This window comes from Erpetoichthys calabaricus, chromosome 16 (assembly GCF_900747795.2).
Source record: "Erpetoichthys calabaricus chromosome 16, fErpCal1.3, whole genome shotgun sequence".
Classification (NCBI taxonomy): Eukaryota; Metazoa; Chordata; class Cladistia; order Polypteriformes; family Polypteridae; genus Erpetoichthys; species Erpetoichthys calabaricus.
This window is the reverse complement of record NC_041409.2, coordinates 34,978,936-34,999,260: the sequence shown is the minus strand read 5'-3', so window position 1 is coordinate 34,999,260 and position 20,325 is coordinate 34,978,936. Positions and strand designations below refer to the sequence as shown.

The 20,325-nt window shown below is 43.1% G+C and overlaps 1 protein-coding gene across 1 annotated transcript in view; it reads right to left on the bottom strand.

The window, feature by feature from the left end:
* Positions 1-12,983: 12,983 nt before the first annotated feature.
* Positions 12,984-20,325, bottom strand: part of sptb (spectrin, beta, erythrocytic) — a 178,136-nt gene continuing 170,794 nt past the window's right edge. Inside the window, exons 35-36 of the mRNA XM_028822033.2 lie at positions 19,935-19,977; positions 12,984-16,109 (exon numbers count right to left, since the gene is read on the bottom strand). Of these exons, the coding sequence (XP_028677866.2) occupies positions 15,918-16,109; positions 19,935-19,977 (235 nt within the window). The 3' untranslated portion in view covers positions 12,984-15,917. The remainder of the gene's footprint in view (positions 16,110-19,934; positions 19,978-20,325) is intronic.

Here is a 20,325-nt window from a genome sequence, read left to right as displayed (position 1 = left end):
TTTATGGACAGAATTTCTAGGCGCAGCCAGGGTGTTGAGGGGGTCCGTTTGGTGGACTCAGGATTGGGTCACTGCTTTTTGCAGATGATGTTGTCCAGTTTGCTTCATCAGGCCGTGATCTTCAGCTCTCTCTGGATCGGTTCGCAGCTGAGTGTGAAGCGGCTGGGATGAGAATCAGCACCTCCAAATCCGAGACCATGGTCCTCAGCCGGAAAAGGGTGGAGTGCCCTCTCAGGTTGGGAGCGAGATCCTGCCTTAAGTGGAGGAGTTCAAGTATCTCGGGGTCTTGTTCACGAGTGAGGGAAGAATGGAGCGTGAGATCGACAGGCGGATGGTGCGGCGTCCGCAGTAATGCGGGCTCTGCATCGGTCTGTCGTGGTGAAAAAGGAGCTGAGCCGTAAGGCAAAGCTCTCAATTTACCAGTCGATCTTGTTCCTACCCTCACCTATGGTCATGAGCTATGGGTAGTGATTGAAAGAACGAGATCGCGAATACAAGCGGCTGAAATGAGTTTCCTCCGCAGGGTGTCTGGGCTCCCTTAAAGATAGGGTGAGAAGCTCAGTCATCCGGGAGGGGCTCAGAGTAGAGCCGCTGCTCCTCCGCATCGAGAGGAGTCAGATGAGGTGGCTCGGGCATCTGATCAGGATGCCTCCTGGACGCCTCCCTGGTGAGGTGTTCCGGGCATGTCCAACCGGGAGGAGGCCCCGGGGAAGACCCAGGACACGCTGGAGGGACTATGTCTCCCGGCTGGCCTGGGAACGCCTCGGGATTCTCCCGGAAGAGCTAGAAGAAGTGGCCGGGGAGAGGGAAGTCTGGGCATCTCTGCTCAAGCTGCTGCCCCCGCGACCCGACCTCGGAGAAGCGGAAGAGGATGGATGGATATATATATATATATATATATATATATATATATATATATATATATATATATATATATTATTATTATTATTTTTTATTCTGCACATCACTTGGAAGAGATGACTTTCTTCAAACACATTCCACTTTGCCTTTTACATATCATGTTTATGAAGGAAGTCCATTTGAAAACCGCAGTAGTGACCTTTAATGGAGCTCATTCAGGGGTGTGATACTGGGTAACAACTGTGGTGTTTATCAGTAACATGTTGGTGTAAGTGTTGGCCCGAGACTGAGGAGGGATTTGGTGCTGAGGGTTGTCAGATTTATATGATTAGAGGAGACTGTCATAAGATGACCAGTCAAGGAAGGCATACTCGGCAGGCTGTGTGAAAGGCTTTAGGAGAATTAAAGAAAGATCCCAATAATATGGAGTTGCTAGGTGGCCAGTAGAGGGCACACTTACTGTGTTTTTTACCATGCATGGCTAACTTTAGTATTGACCTTTAAGTGACAGTTTTCAGAATAATTTCATGTTGATGTTAAAATTAACAATGTTCTGTCCTTGTAAGGGAGCAGAGCAAAATGCTGTCTTTATAGCTGTATATAATCACTTAGTGTCTGTCTTGTTTTCCTGGCAAAGGCTGTAGTGCTAGCAGGCTGAACTGGTCCAACCAGACTTCTGTATCCACTGCAACCACCTCCAGCTCAATCTGGGCAATATGCAGGATTTGGGAAAGATGCATTCTATGGACTCCCAAGTTCGCGACTTCAGATTTGAAGCAGCCATTTGTGACCTGCTTCAGTGCATTCTGGGAAAAGGTGTTAGCAATTAAAATACCTTAACGGCAAAGATGATCCATCCATCCAGTTTCCAACCCGCTGAATCCGAACACAGGGTCACGGGGGTCTGCTGGAGCCAATCCCAGCCAACACAGGGCACAAGGCAGGAAACAATCCTGGGCAGGGTGCCAACCCACCGCAGGACACACACCCAGCACACACTAGGGCCAATTTAGAATCACCAATCCACCTAACCTGCATGTCTTTGGAATGTGGGAGGAAACCGGAGCGCGGAAACCCACGCAGACACGGGGAGAACATGAAACTCCACGCAGGGAGGACCCGGGAATCGAACCCAGGTCCCCAGATCTCCCAACTGCGAGGCAGCAGCGCTACCCACTGCGCCACCGTGCCGCCCAAGATGATCCATGGCTTTCCTAACTTTGTTTGCCAAGCTGGGGTGCTCATTGTCTTGTTCCCAAGCAGATGACAATGCTATGCCCACCTTAAATGGACTTAATATACTAACCAGTATACAAAAATATCTTGTTCATTTTTCATAGGGTCTTCTAATTCAGTGCTTGTCAACACCACCAGGTCATGAGTGCAGTTACTTATAATGGCGGTGGGTTGCCACTCCAATCACGCTTGTTCCCCCCATCTCTGATAATTGTGCTCAGTTCACCTAGAGGGATAGACCGAAACTCTGACCATCTTGCTTGACTCAGCAAGGGGGGAAAAAACTCGCTATAACATTCAGTTCACTAAAGGGGTCCCAAGATGCTTGCAAGGGAAAAAGTGGAATGCCATACCAGATTGGTTTAGAAACACTGCTCTAGGTGGCCACAAAGATGCACATGAGGACAGAGTTGGTGTGCTGATAAACGACCAGGGTGGCCTCCACTTTGTTGCTTCTTCAGACAGGAACCTCTTCCAGTACTCCATGCTAGGAATACTGAAACCGGTGCTTGAATTGGAACAGAATTAGTGGTGGCACTTTTGTTTATGGTGATACTCCAGCATTCGTTCAAAGAACATGGACATTAGGAGTGTCCCCCGTGAAACTTCAAGCACTGTAGGTGTGGTGTGCCGATACGCCTAATTAGAAACTGAAAGAGGTGCCGGTACTACTACTGGACCTCTTCAACCACTGGCTGAGATGTGTGGTAGTTGGAGGATACTCTTGTCCAACTGGGAGACCATTATTCAGTAAGTCTTAATGCCATGTCTCTCTCTTACACAAAGAAACAGCCCAAACTGTACTGTTTGATGCCTTCTCTTCAGTCACCAGTCTTTCTTTTCTGTGTCACCATGTCTGCTTTTTTATTACTCCCTGTCCTTGACCCCCTTACATTTTGTTGGTCTCTCGTTTATGTGAATAAGAAGTGAGAATGGAAGTTTTCAGGATTAGGATGAACTGTAAAAAAAGAAAGGATCATGACTTTGGTTAGCATACCTCCTCTATTAAGGAGGCTTGCCCTCCGTGATGATGCCTCTGCCACGAGACCCCATTTAGAGCTCTCTTACTTGTAACTCTTCACACTTGGGTTTCCTTCATTGGTTTCCTCATCTGTAAACCACTTCAGCTGCTGGCTTTCTGAGGTTCGATGTTTGCACAAATGTGGTGGATTCTGATTGGCTGAAACTCCTTGAGCTGTACCAAGTGTAAAAGGCCCCCGTTTGTTTATTAAATGTGTGTTTGTGCTAAAGTTATCTATGACAGTGTGCTGCAGAAGGAGGAGGCATAACAGTAAATTTATATGTTGGACTAAACCATCAATGGCCTGGCAGACTGTTTACTAACCTTATTCAAGCATAAGATTGTCAAATCTGCTTAATAGAGGTGAGGTTTCAGTGGGCACCGTGCATTCGCCAATTCACCTAACAAGCATAGCTTTTGGATGTGAATGAAAAATCCAACACAGACAACAGCTTGCATCCTCTGTAAGAAATGCTAGCTGCCTCCACCTTCAACTTTCTCTTCAGACCTCCTGCTGCTCCAAAACCATTGTCCATCTATCCCAATTTATCAATCCTAATGATTTTGCTTCCTTCTCCAATTCCAAATTCATTAACATCGAAAAACTCATCAACCATCCTCTGGCTCATCTGTCTGTTGCTCTTTTTTTATTATTATTACCACGCTTATATTTACTTCACCTGTTTGTTGTCTGGTACAAATCTTGTAATCGATATTTAACACACTTCCTATTGTCCAAATGACTTGAAATTTTGCACACTTACTCACTTCCGATGACAATACATGAATCAATAATCAGTTTCACTAATTGATCAATGAATCCATGTTAATTAAGAAATTAAATTTTCAAATGAAGAATAGTTCAAGATTCCACCAATAGATGGCACTAGTAACGGATAGAAATATCATCCAATAGATGTGTTGTATCGGTGTGAACATTTCATTTGAGAATATTTGAAAAATTTTCCAAGACTAAAAAGTTGAAAATAATATATACAGTACTGTGCAAAAGTTTTAGGCAGGTGTGAAAAAATGCTGTAAACAAAGAATGCTTTCAGAAATATAAATAATGATTGTTTATTGTTATCAATTTACAAAATGCAAAGTGAGCGAACAAAAGAAAAATCTAAATCAAATCAATATTTGGTGTTACTACCTTTTGCCTTCAAACCAGCATCAATTCTTATAGGTACACTTGCACAAAGTCAGGGATTTTGTAGGATTCGAGTCAGGTGTTGATCAACCAATTCTACCAAACAGGTGCTAATGATCATCAATGTCACACGTAGGTTGAAACACAGTCATTAACTGAAACAGAAACAGCTTAAAACTGGTGAGGAACAACCAAACTCTGCTACCAAGGTGAGGTTGTGAAGACAGTTTCATGTCATGGCATGATTGAGCACAGCAACAAGACACAAGGTAGTTCTACTGCATCAGCAAGGTCTCTCCCAGACAAAGACTTTAAAGCAGACTGGGGTTTCAAGATGTGCTGTTCAAGCTCTTTTGAAGAAGCACAAAGAAACGGGCAACGTTGAGGATCATAGATGCAGTGGTCAGCCAAGGAAACTTAGTGCAGCAGATGATAGACAAGTCAAGCTTATTACTCTTCGGAATCGGAAGATGTCCAGGTGCCATCAGTCAGAACTGGCAGAAACCAGTGGGACCCAGGTACACCCATCTACTGTCCGGACAAGTCTGGCCAGAAGTGGTCTTCATGGAAGAGTTGCAGCCAAAAAGCCATACCTCCGACGGAAACCAGGCCAAGCGACTCAAGTATGCACGAAAACATAGGAACTGGGGTGCAGAAAAATGGCAGCAGGTGATCTGGACTGATGAGTCAAAATTTGAAATATTTGGCTGTAGAAGAAGGCATTTGCTCGTGAAGGGCTGAGAGCGGTACAATAATGAGTGTCTGCAGGCAACAGTGAAGCATGGTGGAGGTTCCTTGAATGTTTGGAGCTGCATTTCTGCAAATTGAGTTGGAGATTTGGTCAGGATTAATGGTGTTCTCAATGCTGAGAAATACAGACAGATACTTATCCATCATGCAATACCATCAGGGAGGCGTATGATTGGCTCCAAATTTATTCTGCAGCAGGACAACGACCCCAAACATACAGCCAAAATCATTAAGAACTATCTTCAGTAAAGAAGAACAAGAAGTCCTGGAAGTGATGGTATGGCCCCCACAGAGCCCTGATCTCAACATCATCGAGTGTGTCTGGGATTACATGAAGAGACAAGGATGTGAGGAAGCCTACATCCACAGAAGATCTGTGGTTAGTTCTCCAAGATTTGGAACAACCTACCAGCCGAGTTCCTTCAAAAACTGTGTGCAAGTGTACCTAGAAGAATTGATGCTGTTTTGAAGGCAAAGGGTGGTCACACCAAATATTGATTTGATTTAATTTCTCTTTTGTTCATTCACTGCATTTTGTTGATTGATGAAAATAAATGATTAACACTTCCATTTTTGAAAGCATTCTTTGTTTACAGCATTTTTTCACACCTGCTAAAACTTTTGTACAGTACTGTATATAAAAAATCTACTTTTTAAAAACCACACTTATATTAAGTTGAGTGTATTAAAAAGTAAAAAATAAGTCTCTCATACATCACTTGTAAATAAAAACATGGGTGCTTTTCATCAATTAACATTCAAGAAACACTTCTTAAAATCTTAGCAAAAGCGCCCAGCTTTTATTTTACAAGTGATGTATGAGAGACTTATTTTTTACTTTTTAGTACACTTTTTAACTTAATATAAGCATGGTTTTTAAAAAGTATTTTTTATATATATATTATTTTTATCCTCCTTGAAATGACTGTCAATTTTGACATGCGCTGTAACTACAGACCTGCCACCTGTGCACTGGACCCCATTCCTTCATATCTTTTTCAGTTCTTCTCTTCTTCTTCCTTGATCCTCTACATCTCTTGCCTTTTGAATGCCTCACTGACCGTTGGTATCTTCCCTGGTGATTTCAAGGAGTGTCATGTGTGCCCTAATAATTATCAAGAAACCCATCTGCTATTGTGAATTACTGCCCTCTCCCCCTTCTGCCATTCCCAACCAAATCTATAAAATGCAAAGTCCACAAGAAACCCTCCTCTTATCTCTCCAACATCAATCTTCTAGACCTTCTTCAATCAGCATTCTGCACAAGCCACTCTACTGAGATTGTGCTGCTTTCAGCCTCAAAATGCTCTTAGATCTGCTCCCCTCTCCTCTGCCCTCAGCCTTTCACAGACTTTTGATAATGTTACCTGGTTCATGCTTATCTCTTCCCTTGAGTCCATGGTTCTGCTTTGGACTGGTTCAAGTCCTCTTTTTCTGACCAATCCTTTTGTGTCTCCTGGTCTAACTCTCTTCTCCACAGATGTTCCTCAAGGATCAGCGCTGGGTCCCATTTGCTTCTTAGGCAATGTTAATTCTTCTCACAGCTTCTTTTGCCTCCTGTATGCTGGTGATGCACAGATCTTCCTCTCATTCTCTTTCTACCCACAGGTTTTATCCCAGATTTCCAGCTGTCACTCTGTCATCTCATCATGAAAGACCGCTCATGACCTTAATCTTAACCTTTCAAAGTCAGATATCCTCTACTTGCCCTCTGATTGCCCTTCCACAGATTTATCTCTAAGCATCGCCCTTTGAAGATGTCACTGTCACCGTCAGGCATGGTCAGGAATGTCGGTGTGACTCAGGACTTCTCACTCTGATTAATCAAATGTTTTTCTTCAGTGGTCTAATCATGTTGCTTCTCTCTTCAAAATATTCAGAGGATTTGCCTTTTCCTTACTAATTAATGTCATTGTTCAGGTACTGGTTCTCTCTCGGCTGGTCTCGGGCAACTCTCACTTGGTGGGGCTTCATTCAACTGCTTTCAGATCTCTCCAGCTCCTACTGCTTGACTGCTGTTCTCTGTTTGTTTCAGTCCTACTACTCATCTGCTTCTGTCTCTGTTGCTGCAAGGATCCAGTTCAAATATCTTATCTGGACCTACAGTTCTGCTCCTCAATACTGCCAGTGTTTGATCCTTCCATACATCCCTTCAAGAAGTCTCTGCTCTACGTAAGCACTGCATGTCTGCTGAGCATCCCTCCTCTTGTCTGACGTGCCAAGGTTAGACAAAGCTTCTCTGTTCTTCCTCCTAAGACGTAACGTGATTTACCTTTCTCGAGTTGAAGCTACCCTCAATTTACTCATGTTCTGGGGTCTTTTAAAAACACACCTTGTCATGAAATAATCTAAAACTGCTGTGGTGCCCGGCGGGCGTCCATGCCCGGCCGGGACGCCTAGGAGGAGTGGAGGAGGGCTTGTGCCTCCTCCAGGACACGAGGGGGTGTCCTCCCTGGTTGTAGGGGCCCGTGGCCACCACCAGGGGGTGCCCTGATGCCTTGGGGACCCTGGACCCCAGCGCTTCCGCCACACCAGGAAGTGCTTGGGGGAAGAGAAGAGGGAACACCCGGAGTGCTTCCGGGTACACAGCCGACACTTCCGCCACACTGGGGAGTGTCGGTGGAAGATTGCCGGGGAGCACCTGGAGCACATCCGGGTGTAGATAAAAGGGGCTGCCTCCCTTCAGTCAGAGTCAAGAGTCGGGAGGAAGAAGGATGACGTCAGGAGGAGGACAAGGAGGCGGCCTGAAGAAGGCATTGTGTTGTGGCCAGGTCTTTGGGGCTTGTGAGCACGGTATGGACAATGTAAATATTAATGTAAACAAACGTGTGTTGGGTGACTTGAGCGTGTCTGCCTGTCTGTGTCCGAGCCAGTCTCCACACTGCTTAGAGTCTTTTCTAGGCGATATCTGCTGTTGTACAGGCAACGAGTTTAGGGTACTGCTTTGTGTCATAAAGCCGTATTAGTTTTAAACCAGGAGGTGAGGTAAAGCAGTTTCTGACCAGAGAGGACCTTGTAAGAGCTGAATTTGAATCCAGGTAATAATTTCCTTCTTTGAGTACTGACCTAATCAATGAATTGTATAAATATAGTGCAGAGGACGCTCTTTTCTTTGCAGCACTTACTATTATGACAAGTTGTTGCCACTTGCAAGATTTAGATAAAGAATAATTGACGCTTTCTCCTGCCTGTATTTTATTGGGGCATTCCAGTGGGGGGTGTCTGTTACAAACGTTTCTTCCACAACCTCAAATTTAGTCTCGACTGAATCGCTCACGTCAGTAACTTTTCACAGACTTTGCACTCACGTCTCAGTAAAACTTACTGAGCCTTTTACCTTCTATCAAAAGTCTGTAAAAAGAAAAAAAACTACCTCGGTTAAACTAGTGAAGTGCGAATGGACATCAGTAAAATTCTGTCATTTGAGGGCTTCAGATGGAATTCAATTACAGAGGTCCTCTGGTAATAAAAACTTCACCTCCTGGCGAAAACCTAATCCCATCTGAACAGAGCTTTCATCAAGCTGCAGGTTTAATTATATAGTAAAAGGAGTACTACAACTCCATTTGCCTTGTACATTTTATCTTGTTCTTTGTTGCTTCTAATCACTCTTCTGTATCTTTGTAAATTGCTTTGGAAAAAAGGTGTGTGTTAAGTAAACAATAATGATGATAATATCCAGACCCAGGGTGCTAGATCCATTTGCCACCTTGCCACCTTCAAACTTGTAGTCGTATTGTCACAAATGCAGAGTGCAGTTAAACTCTTACTTGTATGTTCAAACATGCAACATGTTGCCACTCTTTGTAAACATCATACACACGTGTTTTATAATACAGAACTGCGTTTTCTTTCATAGAATACACAGTTAGTGAAACTTCCAGAATCCTTGTGGAAGCCAATCTTGAGAAGAACTCCATTATATACACCATACATGACTGGCCTAAACATCTCTGAGGACTTACTGACTAATAGTCCCAGATCATTGTGTTTGTAAATGCTAGCATGGGGATTACAGAGAATTCTCATGTGTGTCCATTGTGACTGGAGAGCCTAACATATCCATAGGTGTAGACTTGTGTTAGGTCGGTACGAAAAGTTTGACTTTGGTGTCAATACCCGCTTTCGGATCTCCGCACTGGTACCAAAAGCGTTCCAAAGCAAACAACGGAAGGCTCCCCCATCACTCACCTCACAGCTGTTTCATTTCTCCAGTTCTACGTTGCACTCTGGCTGGAATCTCTGACGTGTTTATCTTAATATATAAAGCAGAGTCGATGTACAGTGCATCCGGAAAGTATTCACAGCGCATCACTTTTTACACATTTTGTTATGTTACAGCCTTATTCCAAAATGGACTAAATTCATTTTTTTCCTCAGAATTCTACACACAACACCCCATAATAACAACGTGAAAAAAGTTTAGTTGAGTTTTTTGCAAATTTATTAAAAATAAAAAAAATTGAGAAAGCACATGTACATAAGTATTCACAGCCTTTGCCATGAAGCTCAAAATTGAGCTCAGGTGCATCCTGCTTCCCCTGATCATCCTTGAGATGTTTCTGCAGCTTCATTGGAGTCCACCTGTGTAAATTCAGTTGACTGGACATGATTTGGTAAGTCACACACTTGTCTATATAAGGTCCCACAGTTGACAGTTTCATGTCGAGGCACAAACAAGCATGAAGTCAAAGGAATTGTCTGTAGACCTCCGAGACAGGATTGTCTCGAGGCACAAATCTGGGGAAGGTTACAGAAAAATTTCTTCTGCTTTGAAGGTCCCAATGAGCACAGTGGCTTCCATCATCCATAAGTGGAAGAAGTTCGAAACCACCAGGACTCTTCCTAGAGCTTGCTGGCCATCTAAACTGAGCGATCGGGGGAGAAGAGCCTTAGTCAGGGAGGTGACCAAGAACCCGATAGTCACTCTGTCAGAGGTCCACTGTGGAGAGAGGTGAACCTTCCAGAAGGACAACCATCTCTACAGCAATCCACCAATCAGGCCTGTATGGTAGAGTGGCCAGACGGAAGCCACTCCTTAGTAAAAGGCACACGGCAGCCCGCCTGGAGTTTGCCAAAATGCACCTGAAGGACTCTCAGACAATGAGAAAGAAAAGATTGAACTCTTTGGTGTGAATGCCAGGCGTCACGTTTGGAGGAAACCAGGCACCGCTCATCACCAGGCCAATACCATCCCTACAGTGAAGCATGGTGGTGGCAGCATCATGCTGTGGGGATGTTTTTCAGCGGCAGGAACTGGGAGACTAGTCAGGATAAAGGGAAAGATGACTGCAGCAATGTATAGAGACATCTTGGATGAAAACCTGTTCCAGAGCGCTCTTGACCTCAGACTGGAGCGACGGTTCATCTTTCAGCAGGACAACGACCCTAAGCACACAGCCAAGATATCAAAGGAGTGGCTTCAGGACAACTCTGTGAATGTCCTTGAGTGGCCCAGCCAGAGCCCAGACTTGAATCCGATTGAACATCTCTGGAGAGATCTTAAAATGGCTGTGCACAGACGCTTCCCATCCAACCTGATGGAGCTTGAGAGGTGCTGCAAAGAGGAATGGGCGAAACTGGCCAAGGATAGGTGTGCCAAGCTTGTGGCATCATATTCAAAAAGACTTGAGGCTGTAATTGCTGCCAAAGGTGCATCGACAAAGTATTTGGTGTTGTGTGTAGAATTCTGAGGAAAAAAATGAATTTAATCCATTTTGGAATAAGGCTGTAACATAACAAAATGTGGAAAAAGTGATGCGCTGTGAATACTTTCCGGAATGCACTGTATGTATGTATGTTTGTTTGTCTGCCGTACAAATCTGCACTGGGCGTCCGATCACCACCAAACTGTGGATGGGGCTCCTTTGTGACCAGGAGGAGGTCATGGGGTATGTTTGGTTGGGAAAAATGTTCGTCGTGAAGTGCAGGGCACCTTTTCACCAACAATGTTCAGCACACGTCCCCGTACTTATCATCGACAAGATGGCCGCACGTTGGAACAGACGTTAACGGCAGACGAAAAATTTGAAAGTTCACTTCCGATGCCAGAAAAAAAGTTTATTTCAAGGGGGTTATTTCAAAAGATGGAGGGGGTCCTTTCATAGTCTCTGGCATTTTATATATATCCCCTAGTAGTCCCTGGCACGTTTATATAAGTATATAAGTTCAAAGATGGCAGTCTTTTAGTAGTCCCTTTGATTTAAGAATTGAAGAGCTGCGATGGAGGTGTCCCCCTTTTGGAGTTATAAACGACTAAATGCAAGGTGCTTGAACAATACAATTAACTTCTGGTACCAAAATTCGAGAAATCCTATTTTTAAAAAGTGGGTTTTTCATTAGTTTTTCAGTGCTGGTATACTGCACAGTCCTAGTGTTGACTTTACACTGTGCCTTTATGTATATTTGTGACTTTCTGTTAAATAAATAAATACATAAATAAAGAGCAGAGTAGGACCCTCAGCTCAGGTACCCACCTAACTCTTTAAGCTGGGGTCCTCAAGCTCAGTCCTGGAGGGCTACTGGTTTGACTTTTAGCCCAGTTTCTTCATTAGAAGAAAACTTTTTTGTGCTTCATTTTGTTACAATTCCTAACCCTTAGTCACTTCTTTTTTGTCTAAAATGGTTCTTTCTGACTTGATTTACGTTTTGTTTCCTTAACCTGTAGCTGATTAACAATGACGGGACAAGGACATGAGCCAGCATCTTAGCAGCCCCACAACTGTTATTGTAACTGACACACAAGTAAAATGTGAGCAAAGTGGCTGGGAAAGTGTAATGAGCAGGATCCAATCAGGGCAGGGCCACATAGTAAGGACGAACCAATCAGACTGTGAGTAGACTCTGCATTTTCCAAGAAATATGACATCAATCAATGCAATGCTGAGCCAGCATTTTCAGATGTGTATGGCTCTGGAGTGTTTTCTAAAATTCTCCATTTTCAAGGGGGTTAAAGATGCCAGGGTAGTGTGGACAAAAGACGAAAACAGAGACTTAACGTTTGTGATTAACACTAGAATTCCTGAAGCCTACGAAAAAACTTGTAATCCCGGGATGCCTTAAATGCCTTCGCACCTCTCCATCAGCGTCTTTTGTGTTGTAAATGAGTCGATCAGCACAAGCAGCATGCTGTCCCATCCCCTGCCTTAACAGAGCTCAACTCTCCCACCTCAAGCCAAGGCTCCTTATCTGCATGGGAGATCTGGAGTTGTATACGGTAAATAATACAGTATATCGTTATTTGGAATACATGCATTTCATGTGTGTTCTGTATCTACAAAGATCTGGGTAAGTGTAGGATGAAAGGAAATGGCGAAAAATGCAAGAAATGCTTAACACATACCTAAAGCAGAAACTTTTTTCCATGTTATACTAATAATGATGAGAGGTGCATAATGTGTGGACACCCGCAGGGCATGATGGGAGTTGTAGTGCCGCGAATCAGCCCTGCTGGGTCCCTTGGGTGATGCCAGGGGGGTTGCTGCAGGGACTCACAATCCCAGTTTTTTGGGGCTCTCATCAGCCTTTGTCCTGGCACTGGAAGTACTCCTGGGTCCAACATAAAAGGCAGCCATCCATCCTCCTGCAATGGAGTCAGAGTCGGGAGGAAGGAAACCAACAGTCTGTGAGGGAGATGGCTAGAGAGAGAAAGGAAGGAAGGAAGGCTCATTATTGTGCTTGTGCAACCTTGGAAGAACCTTTGTGAGGTATATTGATAATAAAAACCTTTGTTTTTATTGCTTGGACCTCACAGAGAGAAGGCTTCAACCAGATTTGAGCTGACACAGAAGAACTTAAAGGGAGAAGGAGGAGAGGCAGCAAGACGTCTACTCGGTGAGCCATGCTCTTCTTTTGGTTAGTCACTTTCAAAGCACAACAAAGTCACACTTTTATTATTATTATTATTTGTTTTTAATACAGCGTTTTTTTTTATTTGTTTTCAAGAAAAATAAAGCAAAACAGTTACATGAATTTAGATTTACAAGGCACTCTCAAAGCAGTCTCTTCATTTAAACTTCAATCAGGACTCTTATATTTGGAATCCTTTGCGGGGGGAGCTGTTGTGAAAACAAAAGTACAAGCACCAAAACGTCATCAGTAAAAGTGACGACAGAAATTCACCGGGAAGAAGCAGAAATTCACGATGTATGTGGGGAAAAAACAAAAACAAATTGGGAGTGGAAAATGAACAGGCTGCGTTACGCTGGAAGGAAAGATGGCTGACCTGCAGATGCAGAGGGTCACCAACTCAGTAGCAAAAAGGTGGACAGAAAAAAATCAAAAATACATTTCCTTTTAGTTTCTCAAGTATACAAATGTAAGCAGATAGAATTAGACAGTAACAAAACTCCATAACAGACATGCGCCCCACACAGACGCGCCTTTGTAGTTCCTATACACCACAGGCCAGATGAGGGGGTGTTTTTTCTTCATTTTCTTTTATTATGACTACATACATTTAGATGTCTTTCATCTAGGCAGCTCTCATTGCTTATGACTGCCATCATCTTTGGATTCTAGCACCATATAGATCTTAACTTAAAAAAAACAACATAATTTTATAAAAATTTATGAAAAATGGCAAGGCCTGTACATCCCACTGGCTGACTGACTACCGAGCGTCTGAACCCTCGACTGGGTTGTCGTGTTTACAACACAAATGAAAACAACAGAGGCAATTTAAAAAAAAACAACAAAACTATCAACCTTTTGTACAGAATAAATAGCACAAAGCGCTATCCAGTCTTGCTCTGGGAAACATTGGTTTTCACTTTTATGTGCTACATGATCCAGTTTATTACAATTTTTGTTAACTTCTCTTCTTTTGACTACAGTGGCAGATTTTATGCCCCCCTGACATGGAAGAGCCAGAAACTTTTTCCCCTTCAATATTTCCTTATTATTGTAGGAAGGATTGAATTTAGATATGGAGAGGCCCAATTTGAAAACTGGTGAGGTCAGGGTAACATCTCAACTTGGCAAGAAGGTCACCAAGATGTATCAGAAACCTGGGAGGGGAGCAGGGGAAGGGCGGCTCCATCAGAACAGTTTTAAAAACTTTGATAATTTGAGAGGCCCCCTCAGACTGTGAGACCCTGTAGCTTATTTAATTTAGCCCTCAAGACGGCCCTGACAATATGTATATTTTATAGTAATTTCTGTTTCTCGATTAAAATTTTGAAAGGTAATTTTTGTTCTATTATTTTCCTGAAACGTATCAATTTATAAATAGTGTGACAAAAGTGGGCCCCACAAATAGCGATTGTTCTTACATGTTGCCTTATTACCATGATAATTAATATTGGTAGACTCTATAATAATCTAATTAAAAATGTAAACTTTAAGGAATAGTGGAAAAACATTCACAAGTTATGAGAGAAAGTGGGCCCCATGGAAAGCAACTTTCTTATCCTTACACACTGCCGTATTACCGTAATACCATTGGTACATGTTAGAATATTTTCTATGGCTCAATTAAACATTTAAAATATACAGAATAGCAAGTAATTTGTACTCTAATCATATCACAAATATATAATTTAATAATGTGTACATTATTTTAATGTACAGTATATGTTTGTGTGTATATAAATAATATCTAATGCTTATTTGTTTATATACAATTATTTATATATTTAACATGATCATTTATATGCCATTGTCCTGTTTCCATACACAAAGCATGACAACACATTTAAGACATTTTGTTGCAGAACCACAAATGAATGAGAATTGTGCAACCCATAATAATTTGTGCACAAAAAATAAATGAAAGAGAATTGTTAGACTGATTCTCGGCTAATGATTTATTTGCAAATCAAATACACGAGAATCGTTAAACTGATTCTCAGTGACTCGTTCGCAAAACGAGTGAAACTTGTTAGACTGATTGTCAGCTAGTGACTTGTTCACGAATGAAATGAACGAGAAATGTCGGACTGATTCTCAGGGACTGACTCGTTCACCAATCAAAAGAGTCGAGACTCGTGAGTCAGGAGGTTCTTGCGCATGCGCTTTAAACATCTATCAGCGAACTGAAAGACACTGACGCTGTCACGCAGGAAGGACACGCATGTGCTTTAGCACTCCCATTGAGCTCCGATGAATCGATTTGTTTGTGCACGCCAATCGGTTCATATGATTCACTGACAAAAAGGCGTTCAAAAAGAACAAATTGTTTGGGAACCGCCCATCACTGTCACGTACAGGGAGTTCAACATTCCCAATATCTAAAAAATGAGCTCCAATACAGTGTTACATGTAAGCTGCCTCTGCTTCTCTCGCAAAAAGGAGCCTCCCTTCCACTTCTCAAAGTTTACAAGAGGACCTCAAGGAGACACGGTTTGTCCATCTTCTTTCATTTCAAATTAAGATTAAGTGACACCTGCATGATGTGCTGACAAATAAATGGCTGTGCAAGATTTCTACTCACACGCTAAACCAAAAAATTGATGCTACTCGCCTCTCATTCATGTTTGTGGCTATGATGTGTGTCTGCAAACCAGTAGAGCTGAAAAACAAATCTTGACCCCCTAGCAGTTTGCAGTTCAGTGCTTATTGTACAGTATTGCATTTCCAACCATTGTGACTCAAAGGCAATAAGGCAAGTGGAGATCACCTGAATGAGGACTTTAGTCAGTTTTTCTGTAAATAATCTTTGGTTACTGGTGGAAATGAAAAGCAAAGAAGCATTGAAATATAAAAGTGTATATTAGGCGATGTATGGGCAGAATTGTCCTATTTGTTTGTTTTTTTTTATTAAACAATACTCCATGTGGGGGGCATTTGTACAGAACATTTGTGAGAGTAAAAGACAGTGACTAAAAAATAAAAAATACTGTTCCAAAATTTGTCCCGAGAACTTTCGCCCAAAAATGCGACAACAATTAACTGGCTCTATTTTTTCTTTGCAAACAAACTGAACCTCTTCTCCTTGTCTTTGTCTTTCTTCCCAGAGCTTGGCTCGCCGGTTGTGCTCAAAAACTGGGGTGGCAGACTTCGGGCCCTTCCCTCGGAGCTGGGGCCCTCTGACACTTCTCCTGGGAAAACCGCATTCTGTAGCGCTTGAGTCCAGCCCTGCAGGTCCTCCTAGGGAAACAAGACAGCAGGAAGAGAAATGAGTTACAGGACACATAGTGGAACCTCCATCTTAGCCTCTTTCCAATGGCGGCCTGTAAGTTCTACAGCTGACGTTCAGTTTTATGATGGTTGGCTGCCATGTCTCTGAATGATTTTCGCTCTTTTTCTACAGTATGTCTTATGCTTGTAGAATTCTCTACAAAAAGAAAAAGCAGCACAACCACTGTTTAAGTTTTATATTTCTTTTAATAATGTATTTTTATTTGAATCTTAATGATTACAATAGTTACTTTTATTAATATAGTGGGTTCAGAAAGTTCTCACATCCCTTCACATTCTGCATACATTATTGTGTTGTAGATTTAACTTTAAATGGATAAAGCTTCCATTTTTGCTCATCAATCTACAGTCAATAGCCCATAATGACAAAGAAAGGTGACATTCCACGTCCCAAGAGCCAGCTTCTGTAGCCGAGGATCAGACCGCCAAAGGGTGAGAAGCTCAGTCATCCAGGAGGGGCTCAGAGTAGAGCCGCTGCTCCTCGGCATCGAGAGGAGTCAGATGAGGTGGCCTCGGGCATCTGATCAGGATGCCTCCTGGACGCCTCCCTGGTGAGGTGTTCCGGGCACGTCTAACTGAGAGGAGGCCCCGGGGGAAGACCCAGGACACGCTGGAGGGGACTATGTCTCTCGGCTGGCCTGGGAACGCCTTGGGATTCCCCCAGAAGAGCTAGTAGAAGTGACCGGGGAGAGGGAAGTCTGGGCATCTCTGCTCAAGATGCTGCCCCCGCGACCCGACCTCGGATAAGCGGAAGAGAATGGATGGATGGATGGACAAAGAAAGGCTTGCCAGTTTAGCGGAAATCAAAAACTGAAATTGCTCCATTTTCGAATTTCGTCCATACCACACCATTATTGATTTGTGCCAATTACGTGGCCCTTCCCCGATTGGATCCTGCTCATTACAACATCTCATTCCCAGACTGATCACCCTTCACAGATAAAAACACGAACTCAGTGGACATTGAGAGTTACGAATCTGAAGCTTTTCCAACCACAATGTCCAGAAATACTTCAAAATGGACCATGGGGGTGGGATTTTCTGTTAAACCATGGCTAGTAATATGGGCAGACACAGGATATTTATAAAATAAAAGATTTATTACAAAATGTCTCTGACAAGCTCCATGGAGCATAAAATAGCAAAAGAAATTGCCTAAAAGAGCAAAGGTAGCCCAAAGCATTCTTTGTTAATAAGGCCTTTCTTTTATAAAAACTCTTTACAAACCAGAGGTTGATGGTTATCCTCTCCTTTGTGGCATTTTGAATATTTTTGGAACTGACCTGAAGTTTTTGAACATTTTGATGTCAATGTGCCATTTGGCCAGGAATAAGCCAAAGTCAGCCCCGTGAGTAGTCACATCGGCTGATAGAAGGTGAGTTTTTCCTGGACAGGCACGGTTGGATGATGGCTTGTTTTTGGACCTACTTTAGAGGCCTCACACTTTGCTATTGTTGTGTTCTAGGAATCACAACATCTTCCCTCAGACCACACAACTTTCCCCACATATCTATAAATAAACTGCTCCAAAAATTTAAAGGAACACTATGAAAACACATCAGATCTCAATGGGAAAAAAAATCCTGCTGGATATCTCTACTGATATGGACTGGGTGATGTGTTAGGAACGAAAGGACACCACATCGTTTGATGGAAATGAAAATTATCAACCTACAGAGGGCTGAATTGAAAGACACCCCAAAAAAAGTGAAAAAATGATGTGGCAGGCTGGTCCATTTTGTCGAAATTTCATTGCAGCAAGTCAAACTCGTACTCAGTAGTTTGTACGGCCCCCACATGCTTGTATGCATGCCTGACAACGTCGGGGGGGGGGGGGGGGGGGGTATGCTCCTAATCAGACGACGGATGGTGTCCTGGGGGATCTCCTCCCAGATCTGGACCAGGGCATCAATGAACTCCTGGACAGTCTGAGGTGCAACCTGGCGTCGTCAGATGGACCAAAACATAATGTCCCAGAGGTGTTCTGTTGGATTGAGGTCAGGCGAGTGTGGGGGCCAGTCAATGGTATCAATTCCTTCATCCTCCAGGAACTGCCTGCATACTCTCGCCACATGAAGCCGAACATTGTCGTGCACCAGAAGGAACCCAGGACCTACTGCACCAGCATAGGGTCTGACAATGGGTCCAAGGATTTCATTCCAATACCTAATGACAGTCAAGGTGCCGTTGTCTAGCCTGTAGAGGTCTGTGCGTCCCTCCATGGATATGCCTCCCCAGACCATCACTGACCCCCCACCAAACCGATCATGCTGAACAATGTTACAGGCAGCATAATGTTCTCCACGGCTTCTCCAGACCCTTTCATGTCTGTCACGTGTGCTCAGGGTGAACCTGCTCTCATCTGTGAAAAGCACAGGGCACCAGTGGTGGAGCTGCCAATTCTGGTATTCTATGGCAAATGCCAATCGGGCTCCACGGTGCCGGGCAGTGAGCACATGGCCCACTAGAGGACGGCAGACCCTCAGGCCACCTTCATGAAGTCTGTTTACAATTGTTTGGCCAGAGACATTCACACAATGGCCTGCTGGAGGTCATTTTGTAAGGCTCCGACAGTGCTCATCCTGTTCCTCCTTACCCAAATGAGCAGATACCGGTCCTGCTGATGGGTTAAAGACCTTCTACAGCCCTGTCCAGCTCTCCTAGAGTAACTGCCTGTCTCCTGGAATCTCCTCCATGCCCTTGAGTCTGAGCTGGGAGACAGCAAACCTCCTGGCAAGTACACATATTGATGTGCCATCCTGGAGAAGTTGGACTACCTGTGCCAGCTCTGTAGGGTCCTATAGGGTCCTCATGCTATCAGTAGTGACACTGACCGTAGCCAAATGCAAAACTAGTGAAAAGACAGAAAAGATGAGGAGGGAAAAATATCAGTGGCCTCCACCTGTTAAACCATTCATTCCTGTTTTGGTGGTCGTCTCATTGTTGCCCCTCTAGTGCACCTGTTGTTAATTTCATTAACACCAAAGCAGCTGAAACTGATTAACAGCCCCCTCGGCTACTTAACTGACCAGGTCAATAGCCCAGACGTTTCATTGACTTGATGCAATACTCGGATTAAAAAGTGTTCCTTTAATTTTTTTGAGCAGTATATATTTAGGTGACATTTTATAGTCTTATATGGTTACAGAGAAGGGGGGTTAATCTTTTCAGATTTATTTAAAGTAGACAATTCGCTGAGTTTCCACACAAGAGAAGTCCTTCCACAAATTTTGACTTTCTCACATCTTAGTAAATGTAGGCTTCACGTTCAAAGGGGAATGACATCTTTATCAGAAGAACAGTGTAAAGTGGGGACACTTTTTGACATTTTTTCTTTTGATATGAAATGTTAGACAATGTTTTGTAGATCTTGGAGGAATAAATATACATTTTGTTGATCTTAAATTCAAAATCTGAGGCAACAAAACATGAGCAAAGTATGGTGGGCTGAATACTTTTTTTCAAGGCATTGTACATTGATTTCATTTTTAGCCTAGGCCTAAAGACCGAGGGCACCCGGCGGTTTATTTTCTTCAGGACTAGCATTGTCAGAGTTGGAGTGTTTCTTACCTTCTCCTCTGAGCCAAGTTTTAAGAGCATGAAGCAGCTTCAGAAATGAAAGAACGAATACATGAATGTAGAGATGTATATGTAGACTCATTAACCAGTCTTGTGTAAAGCTTACGGCTTCTGCGTAAATCATTGCATTACTTTACAATGTGGCCTGCTTTGTTTAAGCTTTTATTTTTGGCTTCTATTCAAGCATCTACTTACCTCATCTTTGGCCTGGAATAAATATTCATTCCCATCAGGAAGCCTGCAAAAAAAAAGAAGAAAATATTCATATCTCATTCTTTTCTTTATTTTTATTCTGTTCTTTCCTGATGAGTTGCAGCATGCCAAGATAGGTTGCCCCAGTTTGCAGTTACTTTTTTAGTACTTCTTGAGAATATCCAGATGCTTACAGGCCAGTTGGCAGGTATAATCTCTCCAGAAGGTTCCTGATCTTATCCTAGGGGGCTCTGCCTGGTACATTTCTCATGGGAGATACCAAGGGGGCATCTGAACTATACACACCTCTTCAACTGGCTCCTCTCAATGTGCAGTGTTTCCGCTCTGAGTTGTTCCTGTGTTGTAGAGCACCTCATTCAATCATTAAAAGTGA